At 36.2% G+C, this 15,352-nt stretch overlaps 1 protein-coding gene across 4 annotated transcripts in view; it reads right to left on the reverse strand.

Moving 5' to 3' along the window:
* Positions 1–2,303: 2,303 nt before the first annotated feature.
* Positions 2,304–15,352, reverse strand: part of MBNL1 (muscleblind-like splicing regulator 1) — a 194,492-nt gene continuing 181,443 nt past the window's right edge. For 2 of the 4 annotated variants that reach the window (XM_006901545.1, XM_006901543.1), the window contains 4 exons: positions 13,641–13,676; positions 12,842–12,936; positions 9,752–9,826; positions 2,304–5,727 (listed from right to left, as the gene is read on the reverse strand). In XM_006901545.1, the coding sequence (XP_006901607.1) occupies positions 9,770–9,826; positions 12,842–12,936; positions 13,641–13,676 (188 nt within the window). In that variant the 3' untranslated portion in view covers positions 2,304–5,727; positions 9,752–9,769. Of the gene's footprint in view, positions 5,728–9,751; positions 9,827–12,841; positions 12,937–13,640; positions 13,677–15,352 lie in introns of those variants that run through there. The other 2 variants (XM_006901546.1, XM_006901544.1) reach the window with 2 other exon arrangements.

The raw sequence follows: 15,352 nt of genomic DNA on the forward strand, positions 1-15,352 counted from the left end.
ACATCCATTACTGGGAATATATTCTAACCAGAGTGACCAATCAAACAGACGTACGTTCACCCTTGTTTACTGCTGTGTTATTCACAATAGCAAAGAGGTGGAAGCAGCCCAAATCCCCATGAAACAGTGGATAGAAAAACAGTGGTACATAGATACAATGGAAAATTATGCAACATTGAAAAACAATGAACTTGTTAACATTATACAACATGGGTGACCCTTGAAGAAATTATCCTGAGTGAAAGATATCAGTCACAAAAGTACAAATACTGCATAACACCGTTGTTATAAAATAGGACTGACACGGAGGTTGGGGAGAGAATAAGAGTGGAGAGATAATGCACACTGCACTAGAACAGATGAGGGGAAGAACTATCTGGAAGAAATATACGTGTAACAGGAGTCTGGAACAAGAGTTGCATTGCCAAGTGGAGTGTGGGGGGAGAACGAGGGACAGGAGGAAAATGTGCAACAACGAATGAATAAAAGCCCAACCTTTCTGTAACCTTCGTTAAAATCACAATAATAATAAAAGGCTATCATCTCCAGGGCTGATACTTTCTTTTTGGAAATAGGAACCTGAAACAGTTGACTCAAGGGAGAATGACAGAATATCCTAAAAAACTGAACCAATGACATAACTGTATTAGTTAAAACGAGTTTACATTTTATTGCCTTAATGTCTAAGAGGAGGGGAACAGCAACCTACAAAGATGAATCTTCAGCCTTGATTCCAACATAGAGTTGTAGAGTCAACATCAAAAGGAACATGAGAAAATTAAATGTGCAAATCTGCTCACAATAGATTTTTCTTTTCCCCTCCTAATTTCTTTACAAAACTTGAATACAAATTTGAACAAATTCTTTCAATTTCCCTCACTCCCTACTCATCAAATTGTACAATGCAATGAAAAATTCCCCACTTCCCCCTGCACATCCACATCCCTCTGCTTCCAGCCTCTCCCACCCATCCCGGATCCTTTAACTCCTTCTACAATAACGGTCTTATACAATATTTATCCTTGTGGGACTGAGTTAGTTCACTCAGCATAATGCTCTCCAGTCTCTCCCAAGTTAGGAAATAATTTACAAAGTTATTGCTCCTGCATGCTGCATAGTATTCCATTGTGTGAATGTACCATAATTTCTCAATCCATTTGTGAAGTACCACCTCAACTCTAATAACAGTGGCAAAGTTTAAAAGGGTAACAAGTAATAGATGTTGGAGAGGAAATTTTATAACTGTTGGTGGGATTGTGCAACCTTTTGGAAGGCAGTTTGGCGCGTCCTCAAAAAGCTGAACATAGAAATTCCGTATGACCCAGCTATTCCACTACTTGGTATATATCCTGAGAAAACGAAAAAATAAAACTGAGGCACAAACTGAGATTTGTACACCAATGTTCATAGCAGCATTATTCACCAGAGTATGGAAACAACCCAAATGTCCAACAACCACAAACAAGTGGATCTTTTTCTTAATGAACTCTCTCTATCAAAGACAAGCTGCAAAAACTGAACCACACCTTCAGACCAACCGACTGTCCGACTGTCCGTGAGTCAATTCCTATTTACAGAACCTTCCACCAGATTTCTGAGGCAGTGGGTCTTAATGGAAGGAGACTGCTCGTTTTCTTCCTCACAGATGCTAGTGGATTTGAACTGCCACGGTTTCTGTTTGCAGGTCAACACACTATGCCACTAGGGGTCCTTGTATCCCATCAAGCATCTTTCTACTATACCTTACTTTACCAAATGTTTTCCTCATAATTTTGAAGACTCTCCCACATTTGAGCTATTGCATGGCCTGTCCCAATATGTGAATGTGCGGATAAAGCATTTTATCCCCTGAATCAAGTGTCATCATCTATTTCGTTATTGAATTACTCTTTTTTTGATTGCCTAATTTCCAATAGTTGCTTCCTGGGGCAGGTGGACTAAGGAAAATAAATAAATGAATGAATGAATATATATGAGTTAAAGAAGATCTAGAATTGACCTTTGTCATCTAACATTTTTCTTTTCCACATAAAGTTCTCTTAATAGCACATGTGTTGTTAGTGGAGGGGAAGATTTTTCATTAAGCACTGGCCTTAGTATGACAACACTCCTGGATTCAGAAGCTCACCCTCAGGGTCAAGGGCTATCTAGGAACCTAGAGAAGTAGAAAATACCTGCCTCACAATCACAATTGAAAGAAGATAATGGATTCTCTTATCCACACATTTGTAAAGATACCGATCAATGAATCTGTGAAACGCGCATAAATAACTTACTCTCCAATCTCAGATACACAAATATAATTAAGAAAGAGAAGTTTTATTAGGGCAATTTCACTTTATTTGTCCATACAGCAAAGTCAACTACTGCAGTAATAATAAAATAAGCATAAAACAAATTGCAGCCCAAGACAAAATACATAATTTTAAGCAACTACAAGCAGAAAGTAAGTTGTGATTACATAATAGTAAAACCAAGCATATCTGTCCTTTTAGCAGGGGAGAGTGAGACAGTTGCTGATAAGTGCAACATTAAGACCCAGCTGGAGGGAAGCTGGGTACAAGAATTCATTAAACAAGTGCCCAGGTTCACGTTTTGCTTTTTTTGAGTGCTTCTGAGTTGAAAATGAAAACCTTGAACTTTAAACTGTGTTTTATTTTCTCACCTGCTGAAAGAACAGGAATCCTACTTCAATTAAAAAAGTCACATAACAACTATAGCTACGGTGTGCTGTTTGGTTTGCCTGTTTAATGGTTTAAATTTTGTGACGGTCAAAACTTCTTTTGAAGGTTTTTGTTTTGCGAACAAGAAACCACTGAAATTGTCAGAAACAGATTTGAATAATATATGTCCTTAGTATAGTTCTTTTTCTCTCTCTCGTTTGTCTTTGAAGTTTTAAACATGCAGTAGTCTGGAAAAAATGTAAGGAATATTTGATCCATGATTTCACCTTAATGGTTGAAGTACCTGCTATTTTTGGTAATGATCTTCAGGCAGATTTGGCCCAATGGAGTTGTTTGTTTTTTTTTTTTTTGTCAGTCATGAGATCTTGGAAGGATGGTATATCTTTCCAGCTGAAAAAATCCTGGCAAACTACAAGCTTTCCACAAAAAGCAAAGCGACATGTCTGAAGGGGTATGGAGTGCTAACTCTGTGTCACTTTTGCAAGCAATTTTGCTCAGTCTGTCATTTTTTTAGCCTTAACAAAACTCCTTGTAATTATAGAGGTTTTTATTCAAAATAAGATCTTACTATTATACAGGTTTCTCTCTTTTGACTATATACAGAAGTGCAAAAAGTCAACCTTCTCTCTAGACGTTCCAACATGCTAAATTGCAGCATAAACACCCTCAAGAGTTTGCACACACACGATAATTCTCGTTTCGTAAACTTTGAGTATTTGGATTATCAACAAAAAGTCCCTTGTTCTAGTTATTGATTATGCAGCTTATTTATAACAAGGCCTGATAATCAGGGATTTCAAAAATATTAAACAATACTTTAACATTTGAAATGGATACAGTAGAAAATAAATTTTATTCTAATATCTAGGATCTAGATCTTCTTATAATAACTAATTACAAACAAAATAAATCATCAAAATATTACTCAATTGTCTGCCAGGATTGTTGCAATAGCAACAACTTAACTTTTTACTTAACAATGATTATATATTTATAAGATATCCATATAAAAGATCTTTGTTCTTTTAATGAAAACTAGACAAGAACTAACAATGACTGACATTCTTACACTATAATATTAAATCAGTAAAATATAAATCATTTAGTTAACAATAATACGAATATTCATATGACACTACATGTAATTCAAAACTGAGTTATGTTATGAAGGAAAAACTACTTTAAATTTTTTTTTTGTCTTTTGAAAAATTCATCAGTAAAATCTAATAAAACAAGAGTCTATAAACTGAAATGGTATTCAATTGTTAATAGAAAATGAAAATCTAATAAATGTAGGAAATGAAAAACTACATTTTAACAAGAAAAATAAGTCATAGTCTATAATGTAACTAACTACAATAACATGTGAAGTCACCATTACTCTCTTAACACGATTGAAATTACATTGGTATGGGTTCCAACCCGTAATGTAATAATCTAAGGCTTTAATAGATGTACAGTACAATCAGTAAAATCAACACATCAGTCTTATATTAAAAAGCATCTCTCTCAAGCATAAAAACTTGCAGTAAACTTGGAAGTATGGAAAGTTCTATTAACTGAACTTTCACTTCTCCCATTCCACACTTTGACTACCAGTGACCTGGCCCCTACTTCAGCAATTGTTAGAACTGCTGAACACAGCAAAAATATCCTTTACTACCTGTAACATCCAAACCACAAAAAAGGAATTCCTTTGGATGAATCCATTTTTAAAAACTGAGTGCACATCTATTTGTTTTAATTTTTAAAAGGCTTTCTAAGGCTATAAGCAGTTAATCTGAACAAAACAAAACAAAACAAAAAAGAAATCACATATAAAATTCACCCATGTACTTATCCCACCCAATTACTAGGTTAATTAAACATTTCTCATTTCGTATTTTGGTTTATCATGCATCTGAAGACAGTGCTGCTTTCTTCTTTGTTTAGAGTCACTATTTTGAATGTGACTGTGATGAAACAGTTAAGCAAACGTGAAACCATTTCTGCAAAGCATTTATAGTCTTTTTTGACTTTTGACAGAGGCTATAAATAGAAGCAAAATAATTTCCTCAAATAATTTTGTTCTCGTGTCTCAGAAATGGCCTATCCCTTTTGAATTACATGTTATACAGTATAGTATGCATAAATATTACACTACAATGCATTAAAATAATTTTATATATTTATATATCTATTATATATATATCTCCAGTATGTGTGAGTTTATCTGTATGGAGTTTGTGTTGTGCTGTCTACTGTTACTGTAAAGTTAAGTTGGCCATTTCTGAGACAGCTTTGGTTTCAAAAGAAAATAAATGGTGCCCTTTGACTGATTAGTACTAGCAAGAAAGCAACAAAATGTGGCTCTGAAAAGAATAACACTGAAGAAATAATACTCTAATTTGATGTACAGTCTATGGCACTTTTTGAGAATCCTTAACAACACGGTACTTAAAGCCATGATGTGCTTTAAAAGATACACAGTTGTGGTTTTGCTTGGCACATTCATCTCTGTCAGATCCCTCCCTCACCATGTCTTACAATCTATTACATTAAAAATATTACTCTTAAACAAAAATGACTGTGCATGCACTCTCTCCTCTATAATGGCAATTTTTAAATACAAGGTGCACCTTTGTTATTTGTAAACCTTGAAAGAAATAAACTTATTTTTAAAAAATTATATCTTGGTCTGCAGACGTACCAATACATAATAGAATCATGGTTACACCATCGTCTGTCTTTTCAAGATGGCATGACTATGTAGGAAATGAATTATTTATGCATATTTTAATGCATAACTCTGTGCTAGAAAAGAAAGACGATGTTCTTTTAGACAGGAGTATCACCTCAGCACAAATATCAATTAAATGTACAAAGAGTATAGGCAACAGTGTGCGGTGGATTTCCATGTTGTCTCTTCTTCTGGTTAACATGCAGGATGTGGATGTCTTGTGGCCGAGGGGTTTTGTGAGTTGCTTGACGGTATATACAATATGGCTAATGACCTTGTCCTTGACGCTAACCAAGCACACTGTCCTTTCCTCTTTAGTATGATCTGCAAGAGAGAAGAAACGATTTTTATTAAAGCAAAGCATATCTAAACACACTTTCTAATAGACATGTGCTGTGGAAATTGTCTTTTTCTTAGTTTAAGCAGTGGACTCACAGATATCTTAATTTAGCTCCATGTAGAAACAAGGGTATCAAAAGTGCAAATGGGGGGTGGGGCTTTACACCAATGAAAGAACTTTACTTTTTCAAAGAGAAGAGCGAACTGGAGGGGGCGGTAAGCATTCATAACAATGAATGAATGAAAATCCAAAGTCTCTGTAAATTCATTAAAATGAATTTTTAAAAGAGTGCCAATGTATCTAAATGTACTTATCATTCTATGAAATGGAATGACCCACACAGATTAATGGAACTGTTGATGCCGCTCTACAACTATCCATTAAAATTCAAAAAATAATAAAAAAAATACATTTACAGAACACAAGGGATAACAAAATAGTCTGATTTCATTAAAAACCCAACCAAACAAAAAATACACAAACCGCACACCCCCCAAACTAATATTATTAGAGAAGAAGTTAAACTTGTCTTACTTCTCAAGTTTTATAAATTTCATAGGTAATGTCTAGGCCTATAAAATGAAAATCATTACAATAAGATATTCTATTAAACAGTATTCAAGTACCCAAATCCATATAACACTATATTCTATTAAGCAGTATACACGACTTTTGGGTACTTGATTAGCACAGGACATGGTTTTTACTGTTTATGTTTTTGTTTGTTTCTTTTAATGAATGGTACTTTAAGTTACAGTTTTGTATAATGTAAAATGTGTGAATTTTTCTTTTTACTTCTCAAAGCTGAAGAGCTGAAAGCCAATCCTGACACACTTGCTTAGGTTTTTACAAAGCAATTGTGATTTAATAAGTTACAGTTTCAAGCGGAAATTGCTTTTTCTAATCAGGAAATCTTTGCATATTCAATGGATGCTTTAGAACACAACTTTTAGAAATTACCACTTTGCTAAGCTTATAAAAGGTGAAACCACTCAAGAAAAACCATCAAGAACCCATGGTCTACCAAAGGCAAATACACTGACTTGCTAATTATTGAAGAATTTACAGTAACACTGTGGCAACACTTTTCAACCTGGATGGCTACTAAGAAACAGAACACTGCTATGTGTATGTGCACATATCTATAAATAATATCATTGTATGAGCTACTGTGTCAGAACCAATGCTTAACTGACACTCCAGTGGGTACTAAGAGGTTTTAAATCAAGTTGGAAGAGATTGCCCGCCCATCTTTCTAGCATGGATATGCCCATCTTTCTAGCATGGATATACCCATTATAGTATAAAAGATAAAACACAGATATTTTTGACATATCAAAAGGAAAATTACAAACGTTCACACTACAGAATAATGTGTTTATGGTCACTGATTATAAAAATGTGGTCACTGACCAGAGAAATAAGCCTTTTGATCAGAAGAGCATTATGAACCCTGGATAAGGTAGATTTAGAAAGCATGTAATTCTGCCTTTGGCCAATTCTGAATGTGGAGTACAAAAAGGTCTGCCCAGGAGATAAGCTTATTAAAAGGAGAATCTGGTAGTGGGGGCTTAAAGAATGGTCAAAGGGAAAGACTGAGTCCCGTCCAAGACGTTGAGAAAATGTGCTTTCGAATGGATTTATGAACTCCCATTGGACTGCTGATTAGAGATTCACATCTGAAATAAAGGCAAACAGAAAGGAGAAAAGAAAGGGACTACCCTTTCATAACTAGAACAAGCTGTTCGACTTCTGAGGCAGGGTAAAGGACGCACCCATCACACCTCCCTCCACGTCTTGAGGTTGGAGGATGCTCACTCATAGCGACCACCTGGACCCATGGGAGTGCAAGTGGGAGGCAAACGACAATGGAGAAACAGGCCGCACTTTGACACCTTCCTTCCGTGCTGCCCACCTCATATGCACAAGAGGGGCTGATGAGCGGGTTGCTAGCTTGAGAAGCTGGGAGTTGTGAGGACCCCTGACCTATTGATTAAACTTGGTCCCATGCAGGGGCCACAGCTAAATGACAAGACCAAGAGGTCTGGAATACAGGGGCCAGGGCTAAGTGACAAGACCAATAGGTCTGGAATGCAGCGAGAAGCGTGGACTCCTGTGCTCGCAGCTGATGCCCATTTAAATCTAGCAAGAGATGGTCGGGAATGAACTGACCAGAACCCAACCGGATGGAGGGAAGGTGATCAACACTGGGAACTAGGGTTGACTGCTGCACCCTGATGGCTTGCTACGGACTGGATGAAGCTTATGGATGCAGATGCTCCAAGTTTCCAAGTTGAACAGAAAATCCTTCAGTAAGAGAGAAATGCTTGTTTCCTAAGCGCACTGGTTTGACAGGGACGGGCAAATCAGCAATTGGCCATCTGAAAGGGGGCTATTACGGCATGAGGTAGGAAGCAGCCGGTCTACGCGCTTTCATGAGAGTAGTAGGTGGTGGGATGATAAAGGAGGAAAAAGTACCTCATAGAACAAATGAACAGCATAGAATGTAAATGGAGGACTGTCTTAAACACAATATACATGCATGGAACACAATGTAAATGAATGATAAAAACATTCATTAAAGAAGGGGAAAACATTGGAAAAAGACAAATAAAAACCAAAGCCATTAAGAAATGGACACAAAAATTAGTTTCTGTACTGTAACTATTATCTGCAGCTTGATTCTGTCGATTACTTTCAGAGTGGAGGATCTCCAGGGGAGAGGTCCACAGGAAGTTGCCGTCTTCACCCAAAGGTGGTGCCTCTCTAGCAATTTCAATTTGTTAGTGGTTCCTTAGGAGAGAGATGGACAATCTTTTCCCGTGCAATTTACAGCTTGAAAATACAACGGAGGTTTCAACTCTTCAGTGACAATGACTTTTTGAGTCAGAGGCAGTAAACAGCATTTCTTTTTTAAACAGCTCTCAAACTGCCAACCCTGTCAGGCAAAGGTTCTGTGTTTTCAAGCCTTGGCTGTGGATTTTAATCACAGCGGCCACTACGCTGGCCTTGTGACCTCACTGTCTCCTCAGCTGACACAAGGTTCCCTCTTTCTCTCAGCTCTCTACTTCCCAATACAGCCCTCGGGCTGCATTTCTTACAAAACAATTTTGCTTTTATTTTGTGGCTCTCCATAGTATATTCAATTTTTTTGCCAAAACCACAATTCAAAGGTGTCAATTCATCTTTAGCTTTTGTCCCACTTTCCTACACATATGAAGGAGGTGAAAATTCCAGGTTTGGGGTCAAGCACATGTCAATCTTTAAAGTTGTAACTTGCATGTGTAACATAACATCATAATGTTGCTAGATGTCATCAAATTGACTCTGAGCCCTACTGATCCTGCACCCTCTTCAAAATCTCTGCTATGCTCAATCTCCTAAGACTACCAATAATTAGCAAATCAGTGTATCTAATGAGAATTTTTATTGAAACTATAAGTTCATTCAGTTACATATTGTTTCAGCCTGGTTTCATACTCTACATATAATAACAGTATGGACTGGCTGCAGTAAGAATAATTATAACAGAAAATAGGATGACTCAAATAGTCAAAAATATTTACTATCTATTTATTTATTTTTTGTGTGTGTGTACCATCAAATCAGATCTGACTAGTACAGGAGGCGATTGTTCCTCCCTCTTCAGCAGAGCATCTAGCCTCTTAACTAAAGTTAGTCAATTCCTCAATTCCTGATCTTCTATTTAACTAAGTCATGAGTTCTTCATGTTGTGTTTTAACTTTTTTCCCCATGTTGTGTTAATTTCTAATGTGAAATAAGAGAGAACATTTCTTCTCTCTCAATAATTTTTACATTTAGGTAATTTTAACATATTTATTACAAATTCATGTGATAAACAACATAATTCACAAGAAGTAAAAGCAAGGAAGTACATACAAATGTTTTACGTAAAAACAGAGATATGTTCTCTTAGTGAGTTAGACAACTGTTACCATTCATAAAACTACCATAAATACAGAAGTATATTTTTCACAGGGAACTTACTGCTTAGTGATGAAAGCTCTACATCTGGGTAACATACTTGTGGCTAGTCAGATGTTCGGCCGAGATTATGGGTATCTATCAAATAAAAATTACATGATCCATGTAAACAAGCCAACTACTGTGAGATAAAAACATTTTCCGTTAAATTTTTCTTTCAGAAAAATGAAACTCAACTCTGAGGTGATAGTCCTTAGCTGGTCAACATAATAGTACGTTAACGAAAACTTAAATGTCAGAGTAGAAAATACTTTCACTTTCAAACATTAAGTACTATTCTATTAAGTGTTACCAATTTTTAGGAGGTAAGAGAAGTTAAACTATCAAAAATTCATGCAGAGCAGTAATTCAAAGAAGCCCTTTTTTGTTGGCCTACACACGCGCGCACACACACGCAAACACACACACATACCCCTGAGGTTTCAGTTATTTGGTAATAAAAACGTGTGTCTTGTCTATTTTGTGCTTCCACAGCATGTTTATATTTTTGGTGAACTTACTGGGTTCAATTTTTCTTTTTTTCCAAATTAAAAAAGATTAGGAATGAAAATGTAATGATTTAGAAGAACTAGATAAAATCTTAAGTTAGCATAAAAAAAAAATTTGAAAACTTATTAGGTACTTTATTGTCTTTTAAAGGGTAAGATAATTAGGGGCTGAGAGTAACTGTAAGAAGAAACCAAAATAGAGGTGACTTCTTTCAATAGTTCCTACAGCCAAAAATCCCAAATTTGCAGTCGAATTCTCTTAACATGCAAAATTACGGCTGCTTACCTGGGAGAAGCAGCACAATAGGTGAAGGCTACTGGGAGAATGAAAATATGAGGTTCTGACACTAGTGACCCCCGTTTCTGGTTGTGTGGATCTTGAGCAAAGCTCTTAAAAACTCTACGTTTAAGTACTAATGGAATTTTAGGAGGAGGATGGAAGAATAACTTAATGGCATACGTAAAAGTGTTTCATACTTGTGTTTCAATTCAGAAGTCCTAGACTAGCTCAATATGTATATATGTATATAGGTATATATATATACTCTGGAATGTAAATGAGTATGTCCTATTTTATTCCCCTTTTTCAGCTGACATCTTTCCACAATTTTACAGCACTGGCAAATGGCACGACCGTGTGCTCCAAGCATAATGAAGCTTCTCATACCATTTTCCCTGCCGCTGCAGACAGGATGTTGCACCCAACAGTGTAGAAGCATCAAGGATGGGGCTGTCGAAACATACCAAGGACCTTCAACACCAATCGATGCAGATGAAGGGCCAGCTATAAACTTCTGCATGCATGCAGGCTGCATTTTGTGGCATCAGTTATTTCCAGCATAGCTAATGTACTGTAGGCATATACATATGTATGCATATGTAGATATAATATATGTGTGTATATATATATCCATTCTCTTTTTCTTCTTTTGGTTATAAAACAGTATGAAGACCCAAGATTATGCATGAAATGGTCACAGCACAATGCAAGAAGTAAAGTGTCCCCTACAACCCAGATGGCCAAGGGCACGTTGAAATTTGCTTTGCTATTGTTCTGCTTACACCAGCAATTCTAAAATCATACATGGTATTCATCAGAGAGTTCAGTATCATTGATTTGCACCATAAATGGAGGGCACTGAAGCCATTAAGAAGTTTCTGCCATGGATTACTAACATGCCACAGATGCGCAGTCTAGCATTCTTGTAAATGAGTCTGATGTTTTAGCGTAAATCTAGAGCTATTTTGACAAGCTACTGGTAAACGAAATGATTCTCTGCCAATAAATGTTTGGAGTTTGTCTGAAACTTTCAAATAAATGCACTTTTCACAGTGCTTTTGAACGTTTCAACGCCTATCCTGAAAGCTTAAAATTTTTCATTAACATCACATGCTAATGTTGCAAGAACAAGGAGGGTTAGCTGCCCCATAGAAAAAAATTACAAATTCAAATGGCTTTTTACTGGTCTTTGTTTACCAAGGAGCAAAACATAGATTCTTTTGTGAAACTACTTCTTTAAAGATACAATTGGCTACATTGAAAACTTCACATATGTGTTCTCTGAAACTAAGCTTGGCTCTAAATTTTGTCTTACTTTATTAGCCCATGGAGCTTTCCTTCATAATAAGCATACCATATATTTAAACCAAAAAACCTACTTGTGCGTATACACTTAACTTTGATTCTACCAATATTTTCTGAATCTTTTTTTAAATAGAAGACAAATTGGAAAAAGTCTATCTTTTTATTGTAAATAGTTATGTAATTTTTTTAAAACAGTCACATTCATAAGAGAAATACTAAAATTTCTGACTCAGGTTCTTTAACATTGGAATTAACTGAAAAGAATTGTATAACTGGTCCTCGAGAAACTTGTATGGAATAAAGAATGACTATCAATTTGGTACACTGTTGTTGCTGTTGTTATGTGTCATCAAGTCACCTATCTGGCACACTAGTTTTCTTTTTCTCTTAGTAAATCTGCAAAGAAATTATGCAAACATTTATGCAAAGAAATTATGAAAATATGAGCATAGGATTTTTTTTCATTAAAGAATGAAAGCTTTGAGATGCTGTAAAAAATCATGAATTTATTTTGAATATACACTATGCTTATTAGGTAAGCCAAACTATTTGACATGGGACAAGGAACTCTATTTACAAGAGTGGTCATTTGTGGCATATGTTATATATTTAATTTTTTTTTATTCGTTAAATTTAGGTGAGAGATTGGAAAAACCAAATTACATCGAATGCAAACCTCAATTTGCCTTTTATTTTTGTTAAGCCAAAACACCTGTGTGATTGGTTGAGCCAAAACGAGAATTGCTTGTGTAAATACCATTTTAGTAGCTTCAGAAATGGAGCTGCGACAAGTCGGGCGCACTTAAAAATGGCATCCAAGCTTTCTGCTGCCCATCATAGGAAGAATGTGTAGGCCAACAAGAGGAATCTCTGACACCCCATGCTTCTTAAAGCCCCCTCCACAGCCCTCACGTACACGATTCCCACTGACCTCAATGGGCAATCCACGTGCGGAAGGGCTGTTGGATTGAGCCCTTATGAGAGTTGGTTTTTAAGAAACAAAGCTGTAAATTAGCAAACCTGGTTGGCTGTGCCTGTTGCAGCGAAGGGAACACTTGTGGCGGATGTTGTTGCGGCGGACACAGTGGCTGGCGTAGCACCGTGCACCATGGGAACTTTCGGAGGGAAAATCATATAAGCAAACATACAGAAGAGTGTAGCAATATGGAAACCATGGCAACATGGAGTAGATAATTGGGCATGGTATTTATCACAGCAATAAGCCATGTGACAGGACATCATCACCAGCGAGTGACATGCAATCACAGCGCAAAGCAGGACAACATTCCAAGGAGAGAAGGGGAGAGGGTGTGAAAGAGAAAAAAAAAGGGGAGGGGGGAAAAAGCTTGTTACCATCAAATCAAGAAAATTGACACAAACAGGCTTAATTTGCTAAGTAAAAAACCAAGAATTTTATATAGTGTTTACAATCAGACATTCAAAATCTAAGTTAAAATATAGATATTTATTTCATATATATATACATAGTTATCTCTTTAAAAGTATATTTTTCTCATTTACTAGTATAAAAATATATAGTTTACTACTTTATGAAATACATTTTCTTTTTTTTACACACCAGAACTCATAGTCCAATCAAAATCCACCAAAGGTGACAAAAAGGAAACTGTTGTGTGGAAAGAAAAACATTTAAGTGAGTCCATGTCAATTAAATAGAAAATGACATTTAATTGACAGGTGTTAGTAAAAAGGAAATGGACTTGCCCAATAGATACACGTTAAACTCAGCAGTGGATTTTGAGGGGCTGTGAGTGGCACCATAGGTTTAAGATAATCGAGAAACAAAGCTGGCACCTACCAACACTTGTAGCGGGCGTCATGCACAATATTGAGCCTGCCCATCATGCATTGCAACAGGAAGGTGGATTTGAAAAGGGAAAAGAATTAAAACATCCCATCACACGTGTAATTAGGAAATTCATTTGAACAAAGAAGAAAAATTGTTATTATGGGAACAGTGGCATGTAACCGTCAGCACAATCAACTCATACAACAGCACAGTGATCAATTAGAACTCGTCTTAAGTGAAGAAGACAAGCCAGTGGATAACTGTGTGCTGGTCCACTTTGTTTATCTTAATTGCTGCCTACACATAAAAGTATTTTGAGAAAACGAAAATGTAAACTCTCTTCATTCCTTTAAAAATAACACTGTAATTTGTTTTTTTAGGTCTCATTACTAATCACCTGGCTGCTTTGTTCTTTTTGACATGTTAAATTTACTTTCTCTTTCGATTGAATGCATATTAAATCATTGGTGCTACTATGTGTTATTAACATGCTAAAAACTTAAAACACACAATTGACTTAATATAGTAAAATGGAAGCATTTGCTATACCCTTGGTTGTTTCCTTATTCCCTGTAATTGTAACCTTAACCATGCGGGGGCAGTAGTGATCACTCATGGAGGAATTTTTTTGTGGGAACCAAGCAGTACTTATGTATTACAAATAAAGAGAAAGTAACACCTCTAACTTTCCTTAGTTTGGTATTTTAAAGAAGGGGGGTAATTCAGAAGGGATACAATTTCTTATAAGGCTCTAAATACATTTTGTAGGTATTTTACATTGTGGGCATTTAGCTTTCATTGCTGGTCTGAACCCTAGAACTCCTTGGGAGTATGCAATTTCTACAAAAGCTTAAATTTATTTAAAAAAACATGAGTGGGAGATATTAATGTTTCATAGGTCATATATTAGGTGTTAGTAATGATTTACTCTTTTTCCCCCAGATAAGTAATAATAAATACTACATATGCAATATCATTTTTTTCCCCCATGATAAAGAACAATAAATACTATTTTTGGCATCTAAACATTGGGATCTATTTAGTTCACCGGGCACAGAGCATTTTCTCATATGCAGAACTACTGGTCTTACTATGAGATTTTTTTCAGAGTTTTACATTTTAAAACGTCCAATGAGGCTATTTAAATCTTAGTAGCATCTGGGGTGAACAATTGCTAGAAAAGGATCCATGAACTGTGTCTTGTTAGAGACGGCCCTACAAAACAAAGCTGCCATTGAGGAATGCGGAGTAACCAGCATCCTTGGAACAGATGCAATTAGTTTGTTATCACAACAATCAGTGATTAAACTTGGTAATGGAGCTGGGGAAGCGTCCTGTCGAGTAATGTTACATTGGCAGTGCTGCACAAGACACTCGGTGATGATCTAGGTCACTTCCGAGCCAAAGGTTTCAGAAAGACAACAGCAGAAACAAACTGGTGACAATGACGAAGTTAATTTGAGACAGGAGAGCAAGCAAAATTTAATGTTGGGTGTGAGCTTGTGAAATCCTTATTCTCCTAATGCTAGCGTGGGAAGTGTGGGGAAGAGAGGATCAGAAGATGAATGAAAGTAACACCATGTTATCCAAAGGCTAGTTAAGTTAGTGGAAACAATGTTTTTAATTTCAAGAACAAAGAGTTTTACAGCACAGTGGTCAAGTGTTTGGCTGTTAGTTAGAAGGTTTGAATTAATTAGTGGTTTGGACCCTCTGATCACTCT

Source organism: Elephantulus edwardii, unplaced genomic scaffold (assembly GCF_000299155.1).
Source record: "Elephantulus edwardii isolate Elephantulus edwardi_28Jun2011 unplaced genomic scaffold, EleEdw1.0 scaffold00329, whole genome shotgun sequence".
NCBI lineage: Eukaryota > Metazoa > Chordata > Mammalia > Macroscelidea > Macroscelididae > Elephantulus > Elephantulus edwardii.